The 21,480-nt window shown below is 32.2% G+C and overlaps 2 protein-coding genes, 1 long non-coding RNA gene and 1 other non-coding gene across 4 annotated transcripts; 3 read left to right on the top strand and 1 right to left on the bottom strand.

Moving 5' to 3' along the window:
* The first annotated feature begins 423 nt into the window (after positions 1-423).
* LOC123922547 lies at positions 424-929 on the top strand. Its single transcript, XM_045975254.1, has 2 exons — positions 424-734; positions 863-929. The coding sequence occupies exons 1-2, from the start codon at positions 424-426 to the stop codon at positions 927-929; spliced, it is 378 nt and encodes a 125-aa protein (XP_045831210.1).
* Positions 930-3,966: 3,037 nt separating this feature from the next.
* Positions 3,967-6,563, top strand: LOC123882328. The gene is made up of 3 exons (XR_006799770.1): positions 3,967-4,228; positions 4,723-5,027; positions 6,096-6,563. It is a non-coding gene; the product is annotated as an uncharacterized LOC123882328 (long non-coding RNA).
* An 18-nt stretch (positions 6,564-6,581) lies between these two features.
* LOC123922545 (cucumisin-like) lies at positions 6,582-11,399 on the bottom strand. Its single transcript, XM_045975253.1, has 10 exons — positions 11,304-11,399; positions 11,134-11,210; positions 10,939-11,036; positions 9,033-9,270; positions 8,404-8,926; positions 8,217-8,320; positions 7,911-8,129; positions 7,696-7,807; positions 7,403-7,613; positions 6,582-7,198 (listed from the first exon to the last, which is right to left on the bottom strand). The coding sequence occupies exons 1-10, from the start codon at positions 11,397-11,399 to the stop codon at positions 6,582-6,584; spliced, it is 2,295 nt and encodes a 764-aa protein (XP_045831209.1).
* Positions 11,400-17,404: 6,005 nt separating this feature from the next.
* Positions 17,405-17,476, top strand: TRNAC-GCA. The gene has a single exon. It is a non-coding gene; the product is annotated as a tRNA-Cys (tRNA).
* Positions 17,477-21,480: the final 4,004 nt, after the last annotated feature.

Here is a 21,480-nt window from a genome sequence, read left to right as displayed (position 1 = left end):
CAAGCCCAAGTGGCTTAGGCCCAAATGGCCTCTCACGCCCATTAAGCCCAAAACAAAGGTTCTCGCGTCTAATAACTTACGTTCGGCTAAATAATTATTCGTCGCTCACTAAAATAATAAAAGCCAATTAATAAATAAAATAACATTTAATAAAATATACGAATACGAAAAATGGGTCGTTACAATCCCCACTAGAACTAATGATTCACGAATTGTTGCAGATTTTGTCAAGTCCAACATATTTTGCAGGTTTGGAATACCCCGCGCTATCATAAGTGACCAAGGCACTCATTTCTGTAACCACACCATGGAGCCTCTGCTTCGGAAGTATGGGGTTGTGCACAAAGTCTCTACCGCATATCACCCCCAAACTAATGGGCAAGCTGAAATCTCAAATCGGGAGATTAAACAAATTTTAGAGAAATGGTGCAACCAAACAGGAAGGAGTGGAGCCGCCGTCTAGAAGACGCACTTTGGGCTCAAAGAACAGCTTTCAAGACACCCATAGGGATGTCTCCTTATCGACTTGTGTTTGGTAAGGCATGTCACCTTCTTGTAGAAATTGAACACCGTGCTTATTGGGCGGTGAAGAGCTGTAATATGGGAATGCAAGAAGCAGGTAAAGAAAGAAAACTCCAATTACAGCAGCTTGAGGAGCTAAGGCTTGAGGCCTATGAAAGCTCTAGAATCTATAAGGAGAAAACTAAGCACTTCCATGATAAGATGATTTCTAGGTAGGAATTCTTTGTTGGCCAACAGGTTTTATTGTTTAACTCCCGCCTAAAAATAATGGCTGGGAAACTTCGATCCAAGTGGATTGGCCCTTTTGTTGTGACTAATGTTTTTCCTTCTGGTGCTATAGAAATAAAAAGTACAGGTACTGGAAAAGTTTTCAAGGTAAATGGATAGCGGCTGAAGCTGTTTCATGATAATTCAATGCCTGATGCAGCATCTGTTGAATAGATCTCCTTGGACGAGCCTTCCTACACCACAGCCGCTACACCGTAGCCCCTCGAGTGTGTTCCTTCCTTTACTCTCACTTTATGTTATGATTACATTGCGGACACTGTCTGGTTTAAGTGTGGGGGAGGGACATTTTACATTTATATTTTTGTGTTAATAAAAAATAAAAAAATAAATAAATAAATAAATTGTCATGAGTAGTCACATGTTCTAAGGCTAGGGCAGATAGCTGTAGGGTCAGTGAAATTTTTGGAAATTTTTGTTTTGATACTTGACATGATAGTCTTTGCGACTTAATGCACAACTGCTTGAACACTGTCAAACTTAGTAATGTCTAGATAAATCTCTGAAATACTTATTCTTTAGACTAAGTTCTCTAAATTTGATTATAATGGAGGGTATGATTAGAACTAAGTGTGGGGGTAAGGCTAAAGTAACAGATAGACCGATCATTGCTACTAATTGAGAAAAAGGGAAACTGCTTAAGAGCTAAAAATAATGAATATAATAAAGTTCATGTGCCCGAAACTGGAGGAACAAGTTCCTGTGCCCGAAACTAGAGGAACAAGTGTTGTGTAGGATCCTCTACTCTAAGTAACAGGTTGTACTTATTACAAGTAAGATCCCGTCAGGTGAAAAGGTAGAGTAGTACCTAAAGCTTTAAAACAATAAATAATAATAAACAATAATAAAGCTTGAAAGTAGTTGCCCCTGAATTGAAAATGAAAGGCTTTGGATCTCTTGAAAAGAAATAGCCCCCCTAGACTGAAATTCTAGTTAAATCCAAAATTGTAGCAAAAAAATGACAGCTTAGCATTTAGAATGGTAGTTTCAGAGAGGGATCTTGACATTACTTTGGTTTGTTGGAACAAAATTGATTTAAAAATGTTTGCCCCTAAATCTATTAAGGTTTTGATGATAACAAAGTATTAATATACAATTGGAGATGCTAAAAATTTATTTTAAGTGTGCAGAACATAGTTACAGACAAGCTCTGAAGAAGACTCAGAAGTTAAGCCCTCAGAGTTTCGCAAGAACTCAGAAGTTGAGAATCTTTAGAAGTTACATGCATCAGAGGATGAAGACATCAGAACTTGCTAAAGTCTGAAGTTAATCAAACTCTGATGTATATCTTGGATTGTGTGAAGATTCGTATTTGAAGGTCAACTCTTTTATCAATGAAGAAAAGGACTTCTCAACCTTGATCAGAACAGCTACTTACATTTTGTCTGTCCACAAGGGAGAACGTGACATATCTGACTTCTTAGCTTAATAAGGAAAGTCTTCTCTGCACATGGTCAAAGTTACTGAAACTCTTACTCTGTTTTAGAAACGACCAAACTGCATCAAGACAAGTTGCTTGAAGACAAAGGTTATCTTCATCAACGGTCATCTTTGCAACGACTCTTTCCTAGTCCTATATATACTAGAAGAATCAGTTTGCAAGATATCAAGTATTACACACACGCTCGAACAATTTCATATTTGCGAATACAAGCTCTGAACCTCTGAACCTCTTCTCGAACCGTTACTAGTGGGTTACTTTGACTTACATTATACCTACTACCTTCAGGCATACCTTGATGCTGAATAGGTATTTGGTTTTGGACTGGTCGAAATGGTTGGTTAGGCACTAGAGGAGCGCTAAAGAAATCAGCAATTCGACTCATTTGACCAGCCAACAATTGGTAACTGTCATTTGTATTGTTAATTAAAGGATTTAATACAGTTCCTAATTGTGATTTCAAAGTGTTAACCATTTCATGATTACTTTCATCCATCTGTTGCCTTAAAGACATCACAAATGAAGAACTTAAGGCCTGAGTTACTGGCCTCGATCCTGAATTCCCAACACCTGATATTGAAGGAGAGAATCTTGGAGGATTCTCCAAATGTTGATTACTAAATAAATTTGCCATTAAAGTTGTTGGCATTCCATATCCAGGGTTATTTGGGAATGAAAACGGAGATCTAGGAGAACTCCTGATATCACTCGGATTCTCTTGAGAATTCGAATTAACTGGATTCGATATATGGGAAACTTGTGTTGACCCTACCATGGCAGAACTATGTCCACCAAACGTATTAGCGTTAAACGTAGGGTTTGTTGACCCTATGGTCGAATCAAAAGCAGCGTCTGAAGAAAACGCTTGTGGTTGTCTTTCTGGGCCAACACTACTAGAGCCTGCGCCAGCATTCGTGGACAAATTGCTTGTGGATGCGTTTTGAGGAGGTGGTCTCACCATTTTTCGACGAGACTTAACACTTGTTAAATTTGGAAGAGATTTGCTGCTTCTCAAATGCATAAACTTTTACAAAGAAACTTAATAGTCTAACAATCTTTATGAAAACAAAAAGAAATACACAAAACCAGTCCCACTGGGCGTGCCAATTTGTTTACGCTGGTTTTTCGTAAACAACCGCTAGTTTAAATTAATTACTTGCAGGATCAACTAGTAAATCCTAGGACATGTTTTGTGTATTGATTTGAATGTTCATCATTTAAATAAACATTTAGTAAACCAGTTTGAAAAGGATTTGAACGAATAACTTACAAAAGAAAATGTAAATTAAACTAAAGATTCACTCGAATGAGAGAACCACTTAAGAACTTCAAAAGATAAATTGCAATGGAATGATAAAAATTGCATTAAAATGTAAAAGTTTTACAATGAAAAGAAATGGTTCACGAATTCATACATTTTCTTCACTTCACCATTTTCTCTCGAACGTATGGATACTTTAGGTTTTGTGAATTTTCTGTATCTGAATTGTGATCCCTATTCCAACTATGGATACTTTTCTCGAAAATGGAATATGTCATTGCGATATATAAAAAACTATCATAAATAAACTAGATACATTAAAAACTTCTTATATTAAGTATTTTTTTCATCCAAGTCGTTCAATTATCATTTAAGTTTTAACCACGTGTCACACATCGGTTAAGGAAACGGGAAAACTAGAGGTAAAAACTAAAAAGTGTTACTCCCAGTCCCACCGAATGAAATGAAATGAAATGAATGAATATATGAAATCACGACTAATTCTAACATGGACCATTGCCTCATATGGTCCATGATGGTCGATCACCTCCATTACCATGAATCTCTGTCTTTCTCACCTCTCTTTCTTTGGCCTCTGTATCGCAGCAACTCTGAATCGGAACCCTAACTCACTTCTTCGCTTTAATTGGAAGATATCATAAGCCTGGCTTCCTGGTTTTTTCTTCCACGGTGTTCATTCCATTTCCAAATTCTCAATTGTACGTTCTTCATTCATCTTGTGGTTCAGTCTTTTTGAGTTATTGAAATTATGAACCTTACTTACATTGTTGATTTAGGGTTTATTTTCATGGTATTTAGGACTCAGTTTGATAATTTTGTTAATTTTCAATCAATAATTTGATTTGTGCGCATTTAGCATGTGTAGTGTATGTACACTTGAAAAAATAGTCTTTAGTTGACCTTAAATTGTTTAGTTTAGTTTTCTATGTGATAGTGATAGAATTCCTCAAACTGATATACTAATTATGCAATTCACTTTTTTGAGCATCTCTAATTATGCAATTCTAATTAGTTTAGGGCTTTTTTCTTCTTCTTTAATCTGCATTTGAGCATCTCTAATTATGCAATTCACTTTTTGTTCTTATATCACCACTATTATCCTTCGATCATCAATAACACGCCATGTCCATGTCCATTCAATTGACTTTGTTTTTCTTAATTCTCTGTGTTTGCTTCTAAATTGGAATCACAGGAACATTGATCGATTGCTACCATCATTTATGCAAAAACAGTCCTGAAACTTAAACTACCATGTCTGCCACATAATGTAAGGAAGGTAGTTCAAGGAAGAAACAACAATTATCGTCTCTCCTATGAAAGTTATTGAAGAAATATGGCTTTTCCCCTAAAAAGATTTCCATGGGACAATCAGTAGTTTGCCAGTGAGGAAGTATACCAATTTCTTTTTGGCATTCCTCATTGAATCAGGATAAGAAACATCATTTGAATAAAGCACCTAAACTGAAGACTAAGTGCGCGAAACTCATGGGAGAAAAGGTATTACTTATATCCTTATTTTGTTAAAATACCTTAGTTCAAAATTATTGGTTGAGCATTTAAAAAGATGTGACGTATGAAAAAGAAAATCTGAGTGAGGTTGAAATTTTAACAAGATGTGAGATGTTTAAAAGAAAGATCTGAGCAACATGTGAAACAAAGAGTGCAGCACGATGCGAAAATAGAGAGTGGATAAGATCTGAATGAGATTAAGAACCGTTTAAAATGAAAGTTGAACAATTGAAAACGAGAGCAATCAAACTGAACAAAATAGGTGAACAAAATGAGAGATTCGATTCTTAGTCGCACATTGGCAATGCAAGGAGAACAAAAAATTTCAAGATGCGATTTCAGAGATAGGAAATTGTAATCTGCAGAATACTGAAATTGGGAGGAAACAAAGAAATAACCCTATAATTGTTTTCATTTTTAGGGAGTGAGAATAAAAGAATGAAGGAAATGGGGAAGAGAGACTGAAATGCGTGTATATGCTTTTTCTGAGTGAGCTTGCAACGTATTATAAAAAAAATGTAATTACATACATATTTATAGTAACATTTTGAAAAGTATTTCAATCAAATGTTAGTTAAGAGGGTTTACTTTGCTTAAGAAAGAAATCCTTTTAGAACCAACTTTGTCATATTGCCACAATGAGGTGGAATCCTTGGATCACTTGTTCCTTTTTTGTGATTTTGTTAAAATTACTTGGTTCTCTTCCCCGTTAGGAGTTCATATTCCACCATCTATGACCACAACCCAGTGGCTCCTTACAGGTTTAACTTGCAGATATAAAAATTGGGTGCACAACAGTTTTGCATAATTTTATGGAAACTTGGGAGGATAGAAATGATTGTGTATTTAATCTTAAAATTTGAAACTCCATTAAGATAGTCACTATTCTGGTGAACACTCAAAGAGGGTTATATTATTAAATATGTGAGAATGATATTACATAAGTTATCAATAAATGGACCGATAAAAAATATGTCGATCCCTTTTACAATGAAAATACAGAGCTATTTATAGGCTGCAATTTCCTACTTCTCCAAGTTTCAAATGGTACAACAGGTTGGCGACTGGTTGCTTACGATCAACCTGACTGAATTTACATCTCTTGCTGGTGAAAAGAAAGCATTGAAACTGTTCATCTTCTTGCTGAAGTGCTTGGTATTCGATGGGGACTGCAAACTGCAAAGGATTTAAATTGGCAGACTGTGAGTATTGTCTCTGATTTTGACGTTGTTGTTAATTGTATCAACTCAAAGGTTCGTGTAACTTCCATAGATCATATGTTTCAGGACTGCAGAGATATGCATTTCAAGTTTCAAATACAGTGTTTGTTAAGCGTGGTTTAAATAAAAGGTCGAATATTAGTAACCTTTTGAAAGATATGAATGTAAACATACATATTTCTAGTAATTTCTAGTAATATTTAGACTATGACCACTATTTTTCCTTGTGCTCTTCTTCTTGCAAGTTGTAACTAAACTGTATTACTTAGTACTTAGTAACAAGCATACAATTTATATTTCTTTATGACTAAAAGTCTACAACTTATTGAATAACAATAATATAAAAAAGTAAATAAAAAAGTGCAACATATATGTAACTAATACAATATAAATTGATGCCAGCACCAGTCTCTGCTCGTTCATCAAATATGATAATGGGACTCCTCACTTGAAATTCACCATCATCCCACACAAGAGAAGCTGACCCGATGGATTTCTTCATTTTTCCATATATAGTGACAGTAAATGTTTGTCTTTCTCCTACTGACTTGAAGGACAAAACATTAGGCTTCACTATAATATTGAATCCTTTGGGAGCAGTTACAATTGCCTTGTATGTAGACCTAGCTGATCCAACATTTGTAACCGTTCTGAGGAAGCTTCCATTAACATGTTGTTTTGGGTGTGGGGCTTTGAGTGCAAAGGAGGGATAATTTAAATCCCTAGCAGTTGGATATATTTCACCAGAACAACTGTTGTCATGCCCTGAGATTAATTTTAGAGTTGTGCTGTTATAGCCCTGCCCACATAAAAAATTGATATAGTCTTCTTCAACCGCATCATATACTAAGCCAGGATTCACAGCCTTCATAGGGTCAATTTGGCCGGCCCCGTACGCAAACTCTGCATCGTGGTTATTTGCAAGACTGGCTTGTTTGGCTGCAACACAGGAACACGTACAAAACTATTTTAAGTGTCTAAATTAAAAAGGTCACAAAACATTCATAAAAATTTGAATGTATTAAAACCAAGGGAAGTATAATGCATGTTTATTATTTAAGAGATTATAGTTTTAACTTCTAATATAAAAAATTGTTGCTTGCAATATAAAAAAAGAAAAAAAGAAAATGTTATTTCTATTACCCGTTGTCATAAGCGCTGAATGAATAGCAGCGGGTGACCATGTAGGCCAGAAAGATTTGACATATCCCGCCGCACCAGATACATGCGGACATGCCATCGATGTACCCGACTCAATGTTGAATGCTAATGTTCTATTCTCACCGGAAGTATTAGAAAGTGCAACTGGAGACCAACTAGCAATAATGTCAACTCCAGGACCAATTACATCGGGCTACAATATTAAACAAAAAAGGGTTAACAGCACATTAACATGATAGATATGCATTTAATTTATTCATTTACAGAAACTGAACCTTGAGAATCTCGAGTGTAATGTTGTTTGGTCCTCTTGATGAGAAATATGCCACCTCAGGTGCCAAAGTATCTGTTAACTCCTCGGTCTTTAGTATAGTTGCAGTTGGAGTCCTGCAAATAAGTTAGTTAATGAAATAAACTTTAAATAAGTTTAGTTATCTAAATTATTGTTAGTGTGTATATATTTATATATATATATGGAACTTGAACTTACTTTCTCAAGTGTATGTACTTGCGTATATGGGTGGCATCCTTCCAGTAAAGGTAACATGTAGGCAAAGGATGATTGTAGGCAACATTTGTAGAAATTGTTCCTTGTATGAGGACACCAACAGCACCTGCTCTCAAGGCCTCAGAGGCTCCTCTATTTCCTTCACACAAGACAATTTTTCCTTTTACCAAATTATCATCCAATGAATTGGATGAGCAATTTCTGCAATTTTGGAACATTTTCATTAGCAAGTTACAGATTTAATGTTTTACACTATTTTTAAACTTAAACAACATGAAGGATAGTTACCTGGATGAATGTTTATCAAAGCCGGCTTTCTTGTTGGGTGCATCTCCGCTATAGATAATTGGGTACAATTTCCCCTCCAAATCAAACGTATTCAAGGAGGTACCCTAAACATGCAGCAAATTAGATACTAATGTTTGTTATATATTATTATAATCAAAAGAGAAATTCTAATAAAATATGGATTTACCTCAGAGATTCTGTTATTTCCTAATTTCACTTTTGTGACAAATTTTCTGTCTATGGTGCTTGCAGCCACAGACATTGCCCAAGGTGAAACATTCATTATGGATGAACGATTTGGACCTGAATTTCCACCTGCAAACACAGTTAGTATCCCGTGTTGCATTGCATGGAATGATCCAATTGTTAATCCATCTTCCATATATATATTTTCATTTATTTTTCCTCCCACCGAAACAGATATAATATCAACTCCATCGGCAATAGCATCATTAAATGCATGGAGGATGTCCACATCATCACATCCATCACTCCAGCATGCTTTATAAACCGCAATCCGTGCCGATGAAGCTCCACCTCTTATAGTTCCCTGGCCAAGTCCTAACATACTTGCCATTCTAACTAGGTTGCCTGCCGCTATGGATGCAATATGGGTTCCATGACCAGCTATGTCTCTTGGAGAAAACATATTTTTTTCAAAAAAGTCTTTTCCAAATGAGCGTTTGTAATATCTCGCTCCAATCAGTTTACTAACAAAAAAAAAATAAATAACCAATCTTAGAATTTTAACAAAAGTTATAGTTTGACAAGTGCCCCAGAGTAGATTCTTGTAATATCTAAAAAGTCATAACATACTTGTTGCAGAAATCAATAGCTTGACAAGTGCCTTTCCACTTGCTAGGGGGTGAGCTCATCCCTTCATCATTGAAGCTGTCAGATTCTGGCCAAATGCCAGAATCGATTACACCAATAATAATATCAGATTCATATTGTGCTCTTTCTACATCTTGTGGTAAGCCAATAAAATCCCATGATCTTGTGGTCAATAGCTGTCTTTTCTCACTGGAAAAGACAGACACGACTCCATCATATCCTATGATATCAATTTTCTTAGTTAGCAAATATACAAATATTATGTTCAAAAGATACGCTACAAGAAACCATCAATTTACCGACGGAATTTATCGGTGGTTAAGGTCCTCTGTAAGTTTCTGGCAGTCTAAACCCTCACTAAATGGAACATACCGTCAAAAACTTAAAGAATAATATTTAAGAGATTGTCTTTATAATTACTAGAGGCCTTAGCCGTGGCAAACTTGAAGTAACATTAGTGACGGCTCAAGCAGCCGCCACTAATTAGGAAGAACGTAACACGTATTGACGGTCTTGGCCGTCTAGAACTTGTTTTTGAATTAGTGACGGTCCAGGGCGCCACAAAGTGTGAGGAACGATATATTTACTAGTGGACCTGGCCGTCTAGAACTTGCTTTCCAATTTGTGACGGTATATATATATATATATATATATATATATATATATATATATATATATATATATGTGTGTGTGTGTGTGTGTGTGTGTGTTTTCTCATTCACTCTACACTCTCATTTTCACAATTCATTCTCTCTCTAAAATTTCTCCAACATCTCTCTAAATATTCTTCAACTCTTAATCATTTCAATCTTCTTCTTCTTCATTTTTGTAAGTATTTGTCTAATATTTGTGCAAGTTTAAAAGTTTAATATTTCATGTTTATATTTAGGTGATAATTTGTATTTATGTTAATAGTTATTTTTTAAAATTTAATGTAGGAAGTGTTATTTTGTTTGGCGATTTGCACATGTGAGTTTAATGTAGACACCAATCTTCGTCAGCAGCATAATAAGTAAATTCAATTTTTTTATTTGAACTTTATGAGTTGTTTTTTAATGTTATGTATATTTTTATTAATAGCTGTTTTTCTGTTTTTTATTTAAAGACTCATGGATGGTTCGTTGGTTGCCGCACTTGGGAGCTTTGTCTAAAAAACTCCAATTCAGATACTACCCGGCACAACAAGTAAGTAACATTATTTTGTTTGTATAATATGTTTGTGTGGTCTTTTAAACTTAGTAATATTTTCAATATTATTAAAATATTGTTGGTTTTCAAAAAATACTTAATTGTTATATTTTTACTCGGAACCGTATATGTTTAATGTGATGTTTTTAAAGTTATGTTGAATAGTTAATTATATTTAACTTAGACACATGCATGTCATATAATAATTATGTTTTATTTTTGATTTAAGAAAAAGTGTTAAATACCTTTTAAACTAATAAATAATTATGTTTTATAAATTAATAAACAAAATAATTAAAACAATTAAATTTTCTATTTAAATAAAAAAACGTTTTGTAAAATAATAAATAATTATGTTTGATAAAATAATAAATTAAACACATGTCATATAATTAATGTACTTTTTAATTGAAATTTTTTTATTCTGTTTTATAATAAAAAAAAATTATATAAATAAAAAATGTTACATTTTTTTGAAATAATAAATAATTATTATATGTTAATAAAAAAATAATTAAAACAACTAAATTTTTTATTTAAATAAAAAAAAACGTTGCGTGGTTCATATAATAATTCTTTTTTATTTTTTATTTAATCATAAAAATGTTACATGTTATTTAATTAAAAAAAAACGTATTTTAAAATAATAAATTTAACACACGTCATAAGTAATTAATAGGAATAAACAATTTCTACTCACCAGCTATTTTAATAGCTTCATCCTCTGTTAACTCTGCAACAAATCCACTAAAACTACGATTGTAGTGTGCGATGACTTTCCTGGGCAGCATTGGGTTGCTGATCGATATATAAAAAACAATATTATTAAGTATTACTAAGGGATTTGATAGCTAATAAAAAAGGTTTCATATAAATTTGATGAAATAATTATAACCTGCTAGCAACTTCTTGTAGAAGGAATGATGGAGAAATTTTATTATTCTTTTTGTGGCCCATATAGACAATGTAAGTCTGCATTTAGGATAAAAAATATTTATCACGAATAAAAAATATATTTTAGTCTAATTAATGGAAATTTGAGAGAGAGATGGAGTGCATATTTGCCTTTAAATCATCTTGGGACGTTCCGCAACATTTCGGCAAAAGTGAAGTTAAGTTAATAAGGAGAACAAAAACACCAACAAAAGATCTCATGTCCATTGTCACACTAATAATACAACAACAAAAAATCTGTTAATAGTGCATGTTATAATTGATGCATGCAAGGAGACAAAAAATTATAAATTACATATGAGAATATCCATTTACACAAATCAAAAAGTGTCAATTAATTATGCTAAATAAACAAGTTAGTTGTAAATTTGATTAGTGATGTGATTACTGATGTTAAACAAAGTTGTAGTCTAAACTTTTCGAAAGAAAAAAAAAATTCTCTTCCTTTTAATTAACTATGTGTATTTTCTGTTCTTGAAAATTTTGATTTTACTTTTTATATTTTTTTTTTTTACTTACACAAAAAAAAAATGTTCAAAAGTTATTGGTTCAAGTTCATTAATACTAGTTGGCTATGTAAATCTATAAAATTGGTTGAATTCTTATAATAAACAATGACTCTAAAATCCCACTTAAATTTTGATTGGAAATGAACATTAAAATTCACTCTAAAATGATTCACTTAAACTGTACAAATTATATAAGCTTAAAAAATGTGTATTTCACCTTTAAAAAGATGAATGTAAAGAGAAATATTTTCAAAAACTAAATTAAAGTCAACGGAACGCGGTGGCATTCAACCGGGGATAATTTGTTAACCTTCTAATTAAATTACAATGATTAGTTTTATATATAACTTGATGTGAAAAGTAAAGTATACATAATAACCATCTTCATATATCGATCTTATATATACTTGATGTGAAAAGTAAAGTCAACCATGCACGAATTAACAGAATCTGGGCAGGGGAATAAAGTAAAGCATATAATTACATGCAATATGCAAATCCAATATTCATGTGTTATATAATGTTCTACTTAGATTATTCATGTTAATGAATTTTTGGGCAGGGGAAAAGTAATCAAAAGCTAAAATTCTTTCAATATTCTTCGGTTTTTATTTTACCAAAAGAAAAGATAATTTAGAAACTAATTAAAGGTGAGGCAAATTGAGTTAAGAAGAAGTTACATATGAGAATATGCATGTATACAAATCAAGCCTTAATTAAGAGTCACAAAATGCTCTATTCCAAATTTAAGCATTACATACTCACAACAAATGTAAATCAAAAAGCGTCAATTAGTTATATGCTAAAGTAAACAAGTAATTAGTTGTAAATATATTAGATTAATGTTGTTAAAGAAAGGGGCAGTATAAACTTTTCCAAGAAAATCCTCTTCATTAATAATAACAATGATTTTGGGTTTCATGAAAACAAGCAAGTGTTTTTCATGAAACGTTTAAGTGCGCTAATCTATTTTAAGTGGTGGTCCATGCTAAAAGACATTTCTTATGAATTCACATTATTCACAACATTATTTTTTGTTCCACTTTAGAGAATCCTCTCTCGTGTAAGACGTACCCAACATAATTTTCATATAACCTTAAACCAAGTAATTAATTAAGGATACAGGGAAGCAAGCAAACAAGTCTACAAAACAACAAAGCATAATTTTTTTAGCATAACATCTAAAACACACAAACTTCAAAAATAAATAAGAGAATATATACACACACATATGAGGTTGTTAATTTTTAAAAATATGAATGTGTAAATTAACCGTATACATCTTTTTAATTTGGACAAGAATGCCCCTTTACCTATATTCAATTCATTTTAACTAGAAGGTTAGTTTGGTATGTCTCATTTATTTGTTGAAAAAAGAAACCGTTTACTCTTTGCATTTGACGTTTTGACCTAGCTAGTCAAATTAGTTGGTGCATGTTTCCCAACTCATAGTGGTATTATTCATGTAAACTAAAGAGGTGGTTATCTTCTTTCCTAGTTTTTTTTTTATTCTATCAATACTTTGGTTTATAAAAAAACAAATTTTGTATTTTTTTTTTTGACAAAACAAATTTTGTATTTAATCACTAATATAAATTCTTTTTGTAGAGTTTGATTAATTTTTGAAAAAATACGAATTTCATAAATAAAAAAAACAAAGTAGAGATTTGATTAAACAAACCATCTGGACATTTTTTTTAAGTAACCAAACCATATATGATAAACAAATTGGGATTGAAATCAGACGCATTGTGGAGTTTACCTTAAGTAACCAAACCAAAGATTTACCTTCAGGATTTCAGTTGATTTGATTGTGCTAGGAAGGTTTAAAGCCAAAGAAATGAAACTATATATAGGTTGTACAAAAACAAAGAAGTGGAAATCAATGTATATAATTGGTTCTTCTACTAGCTAGTTATCGTTTTTAATTGATGTGAGAATGTAATGAAGGGAAATCAGATTATATAATAAGAAGAAGAATGAAATGTATGGTTGGTTATATAATGTGTGTGAAATTGGCAGTCTTTTACATCTAGTACTAGACATTCATTGTATCTATCTAGTGCATTTGGAAAGTAAGAAATTTAACAAAAGGAAAAAGTAAAACACTCACTAGTGGAGAAAATTACTCTAATAAATAAAATTACTTACTATAATTGATTCAACACACAATCACTAAGAAACTCTTTTCTTCCCCAAATTCATACTTCATGTACCTAACCAACATGTAAGTAAGTAACATACATACTTATACAATACTAAAGAGAAGTTTTACTAAAGAGAAGCTTTTTTAGTGCTTGTACCATTTACCACTAATTAATGTTTTGTTCAAGATTTTAGTGATTTAATTGAAGGTTCTATGTATGCTAGGAAGGAAGAATCAAAATTGATCCTACTGATCATTACTAATTTACTACAAGAAAATTTAGAAGGTGAAAATAAAGGAAAAGAGTTATATAGCACTTCAAATGCGAACAAGGAATTAATGGATCCAATAAAGTATACTTTTATTTACTCGTACATATAGACTTTTTCTACTATTAAAATAAACTCACATTTTTTAAGATAAAGTTAAACTACTAATTCCACAGTTCAAAATATTTCAAGTGATCAGTTTTGAATTTTCTTAGAAAAAATTATTTTATTCAATTTGAATTTTTGAGTGATTTTCAATTTTCTTTTAATTCACGTTTTTTTATGTTAGTTTCAACTAATTAAAATCAAACTGGATATTTGCAATTAAAATCCGAAATGAGAATTTTCAAAGATGTATAGTTATCAAATTTAAAATTTTTAAATGATTAGTTACAAATTTTAAATTGACAGTTCATTATAATAAGCAATAATGGGGCCATAAGCATTTCTGTTTTTTATAAACTAAGAGTATGTTGCCAAAGAATGCTTCATCAATTGAAAGATGTTACAATTTTGGAGTATATATGATCTATCTATCTAGCTCCAGCTCCACTATAAGAGAATCTACTGACAATTGCATGTGTAAAATTAATACATTCTAGAGTTCTAATGTAAGACTCAACATATCATTTGAAGAATATTAGCTGATATGGAACAAACGTATGTAATGTTATAGGTTGGATAGTCATGTTGAACTCTTTCTTTTTGACAATAAGGTTTAACTCTTCTGTTTTTTTATAATATGGTTCAATTTTTTCAAACTTTGCTAATATCAATAAAATTAATATTTTATTGATTGGGTAATTTGCACGTCTGCTGCCTTCCTTGGATGTGGTAGCCGTTTCTCAGGCTCCCTCTTCGGAATCGAACCCTAATTCTTCGTCACTCGTCACTACCATGGTAGGCCACTATCCTACCATCAAAAGTTGATAGGGCAGAAATTTGAATGATGCGTCACCAACACAAGGACCGTGCGATCCGACGAGTTATCATGAATCATCAAAGCAACAGGGAGAGCCTGCGTCGACCTTTTATCTAATAAATGCGTCCCTTCCAAATTAAAGGTTTGCGTTTTTTTATATGCCGTTAATCTTTATGTGTGGCAATAACATATCAAATGATTTTGGATTTGTCTGAAATTTTACATAAATGATTTATATGATATAAACTTTCAATCCAACAGTGAATTTTATAAAATTTATATCGGTTAAAACGTTATTGAGAACTGTAATATTTGGTGTCAAACTAGTTGGTGTCGTCTGATCCTGACCCTATATATATATATATGGGGAGGGATCAAATTACACCGGTGTAACATTTGAGTAATGTTACACCGCTCAATAACGCTTTAACGAATACAAATTTTACAGAATCCACCGTTGGATTGAAAGCTTATATCGTATAGATCATCCATATTAATTTTTACAAAAATCTAAAATCGTTTGGTATGTTATTGAGACCAATCAAGATTAATGGTTTATGCGTTTTTATTGAATACCGTTCATCTTTATCGATCTCAATAACATATCAAACGATTTTAGATTTTTATAAATTCTAACATAGATGATCTATATGATATAAACTTTTAATCAAACGGTGGATTTTGTAAAATTTGTATTCGTTAAAGCGTTATTAAGCGGTGTAACATTACTCAAATGTTACACAAGTGTAATTTGATCCCTCCCCTATATATATATATATATATATATATATATATATATATATATATATATATATATATATGTTTTTTTGCCAAATATTTTGCTAAACAAAAAAATTTAAAACAATTTAAAATATTTTGCCAAATATCTCGCATCCTTATTAATTCTACCATTTTGCTCTATGAATAATATCTCGCATCATTTCTCCACATATAATTACACTTCTCACCAAACATTCCCACCAAAAAGACAATTAACTCCTCACCATCACACCACCGGTACACTATTCCGACACCCATTTCACCGACGACGGCGACCACACACGTCTCCGACGCCAACCACCAACTAGTTACTTCGTCTGCCACTATTCCGGTACACTATTACTTCGTCTGCCACAAATCCAACTACGGGCACAAATCCAACGACGGCAAGCACCAAATTTTACTTCATCATCCACAAATCCGACATCGCCCTCCACAAATACGATGATGGTGACCACCTAAACATCTGTTAATCACCATACGACGGCAAAAAAACACCCCAAAATTCATAACCATTAACGTTATTCATTTCTATTTGGTTAAATGACATCTTGCATCAACTAGTACAATTCTGTTTCATTGGGTTCTTTAACACAACGACATGAAGGGGCAACTGGGAACATTAACACAAATTGGTCATATCACCACAATGCATTGAAACATCACCCCAAAATTGAATCGATGCGAAGTCTTAGTGTATGGATGCATAGTTTAAGAGTGCCGAAACATAACTAATATAATGAATGGATGCAAAGTTTAAGTGTTTGGATGCATAATTTCAGCGAATTGAATCATAATAGTAACGTATGCATACGTCATTTAAAGGTGTCGAAACATAATAGCAATCTCCACCTAGTTATGAATTTTACATTCCGGATATCTTTTTTAAGTATTCTGGTTTGAAATTTTAACTACCAAAAAACTTTCATGTACCAGAAAAAATTTTAGGGGTGAATTCAAATGATAAAAAGGATAAAATTGGAAAAAAATTATTTGTAGGGATGAAGGTATAATTTTGTTGGGATAGAAAGAAAATTTTTCAGCTTGAGTGGAGAGTGACTCCCAAGTTGCCATTCAAGCTTGGAAGAATCATACATATAGTCCCCTAGGACCTTCGTAATAGGTGGAAAATTTGCTTTTCTCACAACATCCAATTGGTATTTTCTCATTTCTTCTGCGAGGTAAATAGATGGCCGATAAGTCACGAGCTCACAAGCATCAGATCATGGGTTTCTTTTGGGGGATACTATGCCCCCTTTTCTTAAGGAGGATTTTTTCCGTGATAGATTTGGATTACAAAATATTATTATAGTTCTTTCTTCGTTTATTTTTCCTTCTTTTAATGGTTTTGGTCTAACCCCCCAATTTGTATAAATTTTTTCCTTTTTTAATATATATTATGAGCACTTGATAAATGATCTGACATACGAGAGGTGCCAACATATTTAGAATGTCTTATAGGTTCTTTGATGTTACTATATTATGAGTTTACCAAAAAAAAAGTACATTTGTTTAAAAGTAAATTCAATAATTTAATTATGTGTTGTAGAAACATATATTATTGAAATTAATAGTAATTATCAAATGGGTCCATAGCTCAGTGGTAGAGCATTTGACTGCAGATCAAGAGGTCACCGGTTCGAACCCGGTTGGGCCCTTTTTTTAATTTCAATTTTTGCTTAAAATAAATTGTTCTTCTTTATTGGCATAGAATCATCCATTTGCATCATATTTCTCTCATTTAATCTAAATAAGTGATTTTCAGATAAATTTGATTTTTCCTTTGTGTTTTTTTTTATTTCATTGATTGAGTGTGACATTGTTTTGTTTCTCGTCTTGTTGCAACATTGTTTGATTTATTTTCTTGTTTCGATCAAGGTTGTTATAATCTTGTATTAAGTTTTTAGGTATGCATTTCGTGTTAAATCGGAGCTAAAACCATTTTGAGTAAAATTGATAGTCAAAACGAGTTTACACTATTCTTTTTTATAAGCAAAAATTAACGGTTGAATAATTGATTATTTGGTCTATATTATAGATCAAGTACATCAATTATTCAAATACCATAATAAGAGAATTGTGCTAATAAAAAGGGAAGGAGGAACGGAGGGAGTACATCAAGCGTTAGACATATAATAATTTTTGGTACTCGTGTGTTCCCAACCATGTCTCATATTTTTATACATGCGCGCAAAAAAATAAAAAAATTAAAACAATACAAAAAACATATATGAAAACAAATGAGAAACAAAACAAATAAGTAATTATATTTTGTTAAAATAATATCATATTACAAAATTTTAGATTATTTAAATATAATAAGTAATAAGTTTTTTGGTAGATAGATGAAATAGCGTCTGACCTAGCAATTTCGACATTTCTGCCAGTTGATCTAAGATTTGCGGACATTTAAATATAATAAGTTATTTGATAAATAATAGATAAATAAATATTGTAAAAAAAAAGTATACATAATATAAAAGGGGTTTCATAAAATAAAATAAAACAATAGGGGTTTAAATATACAATCACTTTATATTTCAATCTTATATAATATTCAATCTCACATGACATCCATGATTCAAAAAGTCACATTTAATAGGTGAAAAAAATGAGAGAACTATTATTTCTTTACAAGATATATCGATGTACATATAGTTCTTGCGTTATTTTTCATTGAAATGAATGACTATAGTTATATTTAACTAATGGGATTAAGAGCAAATCAATTAAGTGTGAATTATATAATATTTAAAATATATTTTTAATTTAAAATTAATAATATATTAATTTTGTTATATTTTCTTTAATTAATATTCATAACACTATTTGTAACCAAAAAAAATAAAATATTCATAACACTTAAATTTCTAAATTAAAAATGAAAAACCAAAAATAAAAATAAAAATAGAAAACAACACCAAAATTAGAAGTGTCAATTCCCCAAAATCTCCAAAAGTTCTTCATAAGGAATGAGGAGGCAGTGAACCCTTAGAGCGGGTGTGATATAAGTCCCAACGCTTTTTGCTAGCCATTGTAGATGTTTCATAGCTTTTTTTGAGATATATCGCATGAAACTCCTCTCACATCCTTCACTTGTCCTGTTAGCCCAAGCTTGTGTTATTTTCTCAATATCATCAATTATCATCCGTGGCAATTGTATTTCAGAAACAATGTAAGAGTCAACATCAGAATGAACTTGGTGCAACTCGTCCTCGACATAAATCCCATGGTCTAACTCGAGATTTGGTGCAAGTTGGGCAGTATCTAGCGCTCTCTCCAGCTGCGTTTCAGAAACCAACAATATCCCATTGTCTTGGTCTTGTTCCTCATGATCCTTATTCATTGCAGATTCCATAAATGACATGTGTGTCAATGTTACAAATTTTAAGGCATGAGTATTTCGATCACTTGTACTTTGCTACATTTGTAGCCATTTTACAATTTTATATTACTTCATCCGTTCCTTTTTATTTGTCGTTTTAGAAGAGAAAAAAATTGTTTCAAATTATTTGTCGTTTTGATAATTTAAGGTTATATTTTGTCTATTATAGCCTCCTTTCAATAAGACTGATTAGGGCCCGTTTGGATTAGCTTATTTTTTAGCTTATGCAAACAGCTTATGCAATTGTTATGTATTATTATAGGTTTGTCAATGTTGTTTATGATAAAATAGCTTATAAAAATACAATTTTCACTAGTGTGAACTTATAAAATAGCATAAAATCTAATTTATATTGCATAAGTTGTTTGCATAAGTGATGACAGTCAATTACATGATGTTTTTAGTAGCAATTTAGGGTAGTTTTATAGCAATTGAAGTCCAAAAGCAAGCAAATACCTAGAAAAGTGAAGTTACTTGGCCCAGAAGCAAGAAAAGTGGAAAAAACAGCAAAAAAGGGCAAAAACATAATAAACAGCGCGCACCATCGTACCTATGATGAGGTCCAGCGTGGCGCGATGAGAAGGCGGTTTAGATTGAAGAAAATCTGCAACAAATTTTTTCCATCGCACCACGATGACTTGTCATCGTGGCACGATGATGACGGCAAAAGAACGCAGAAAATCCTGAGAAGATCTTCCATCGTACCACGATATGATCCATCGTGGCCACGATGAGGCGAAAATACACGCTATCATGGCCACGATGGGTGCGATGGATGCGCAGAAAAGCCCAAAACTCAGCTGAAAAACTATAAATAGAGTCTTTCTCCTCCACTATTATTCATTCCAAAATATTCAGAAATATTCATACATTGAATATTCACTCTAGAGTTAGGAGAACTCTAAGGAGGAGACAGAGAGGCCAAGGAACTTCAAGGCCAATAAGGTTATTTTCTTTCTGTCTTTGTAATTTATTTTTCCTAGGTTAGGTGGAATCGAGGAACTCTCTTACGAATGCTTGGTTTTGTATAATTTGGGTATAAATTCAATTGTTTCTACTTTCAAACTCTTTTATCGTCTAGTTTTATATTTATTTTAATACTGATCACATTAGAATAAAATCTAAGGACCTAGTGGATATCGCATAGGAAACGAAGCTAGTAATCCCGGACGAAGGATGGTGTGCTATGGCCAAGATGAGACCATTAAATTCAGTATTTGAGGTCTTAGTATAGAATTAGTAATAACGATAATTTCTACCTGAGGCGGAGTTAGGACTAGTTAGAGGCACACGTGACAGCTTATGACACATGGAGCCACTGAGGTAATGATACCAATGTTTGTAACAAAAAAGTGGAACATGGGGCGATGATACTTAAACAGAGTAAGGGTAACCACTAACTAGGCTCTGAACAGTTTGTAATAGAAATAAGGAACGAGTGCTTCTGAACCTAATTTTAATAGTCTAATTCCTGATAGAGGGAAACAAGGGAATAACCACCACGCAGGAGTAAGGGATGGATCCGACCACACTTAGCCACCCTGTGTGGTCACACACACAATATTTATTTTTCTGCTCTTTAATTTCTTGTCATTTACTATTACCCGCAAAGAAACCTTTCAAACAAACAAAGCGAAGGCAACTATTTATCTTCCTAAGCGAAACTAGTAATTTTATTTTTAGCACAATCCATGTGGAGAACGATAAACTTATCACTTTATTACTTGGTAGCGATTATGTGCACTTGCAGAACCACCGTCAATAAGTTCAAAAATAAGCTAATCCAAACGGGCCCTTAATTTTTTTTTGGTACATTAATTTTTTTTTTTTTGTACATAATATTTTAATTTTATCGGAAAGAGAAAATGTGTGCAAGAAAAAAATGAATTTATTGGTGGATTAAAATTAGGGTATAATAGGAAGATACGGTGCAAAAATACTTTTTTAATTTGGCCTTTTTTTTCTAAAGTGACAAATAAAACGGAAGGAGTATTAATTTGAGCAATGTGAGTCTGTCCGCCAATTTATTCTTTTTGTTTTTAGAGATATTGAATTTGTGTTGTTTTCAATAATGTATTTTACTAATTCAATAATGTATTTTACTGATTGAATTTATGTTGTTTCCAATTTGTATATATTTTTTCCTTTTTTTAATATATATTATGAGCACTAGAAAAAAGCACTTCGCCTATGAGAGGTGCCAACATATTAAGCATGTCTTTTAGGTTCGTTGATGTCATTATGCTCTTAGTTCAAAAAAAATTACATTTATTTATA

Source organism: Trifolium pratense, linkage group LG4 (assembly GCF_020283565.1).
Source record: "Trifolium pratense cultivar HEN17-A07 linkage group LG4, ARS_RC_1.1, whole genome shotgun sequence".
In the NCBI taxonomy this organism is placed as follows: domain Eukaryota; kingdom Viridiplantae; phylum Streptophyta; class Magnoliopsida; order Fabales; family Fabaceae; genus Trifolium; species Trifolium pratense.
Note: the sequence above shows the minus strand (reverse complement) of the source record. Positions and strands in the feature narration are given on the sequence as shown.

Excerpts from the sequence above, each read along its gene's own strand:
- LOC123922545 (XM_045975253.1), bottom strand. The coding sequence starts at position 11,399 with ATGGACATGAGATCTTTTGTTGGTGTTTTTGTTCTCCTTATTAACTTA. Across the intron at positions 9,271-10,938 it reads TGAAGCTATTAAAATAGCTG|GATATGATGGAGTCGTGTCT; the intron begins GTGAGTAGAAAT and ends TTGATATCATAG. Across the intron at positions 7,199-7,402 it reads TTCAGCGCTTATGACAACGG|CCAAACAAGCCAGTCTTGCA; the intron begins GTAATAGAAATA and ends CCTGTGTTGCAG.
- LOC123922547 (XM_045975254.1), top strand. The coding sequence starts at position 424 with ATGGTGCAACCAAACAGGAAGGAGTGGAGCCGCCGTCTAGAAGACGCA. Across the intron at positions 735-862 it reads CATGATAAGATGATTTCTAG|AAATAAAAAGTACAGGTACT; the intron begins GTAGGAATTCTT and ends CTGGTGCTATAG.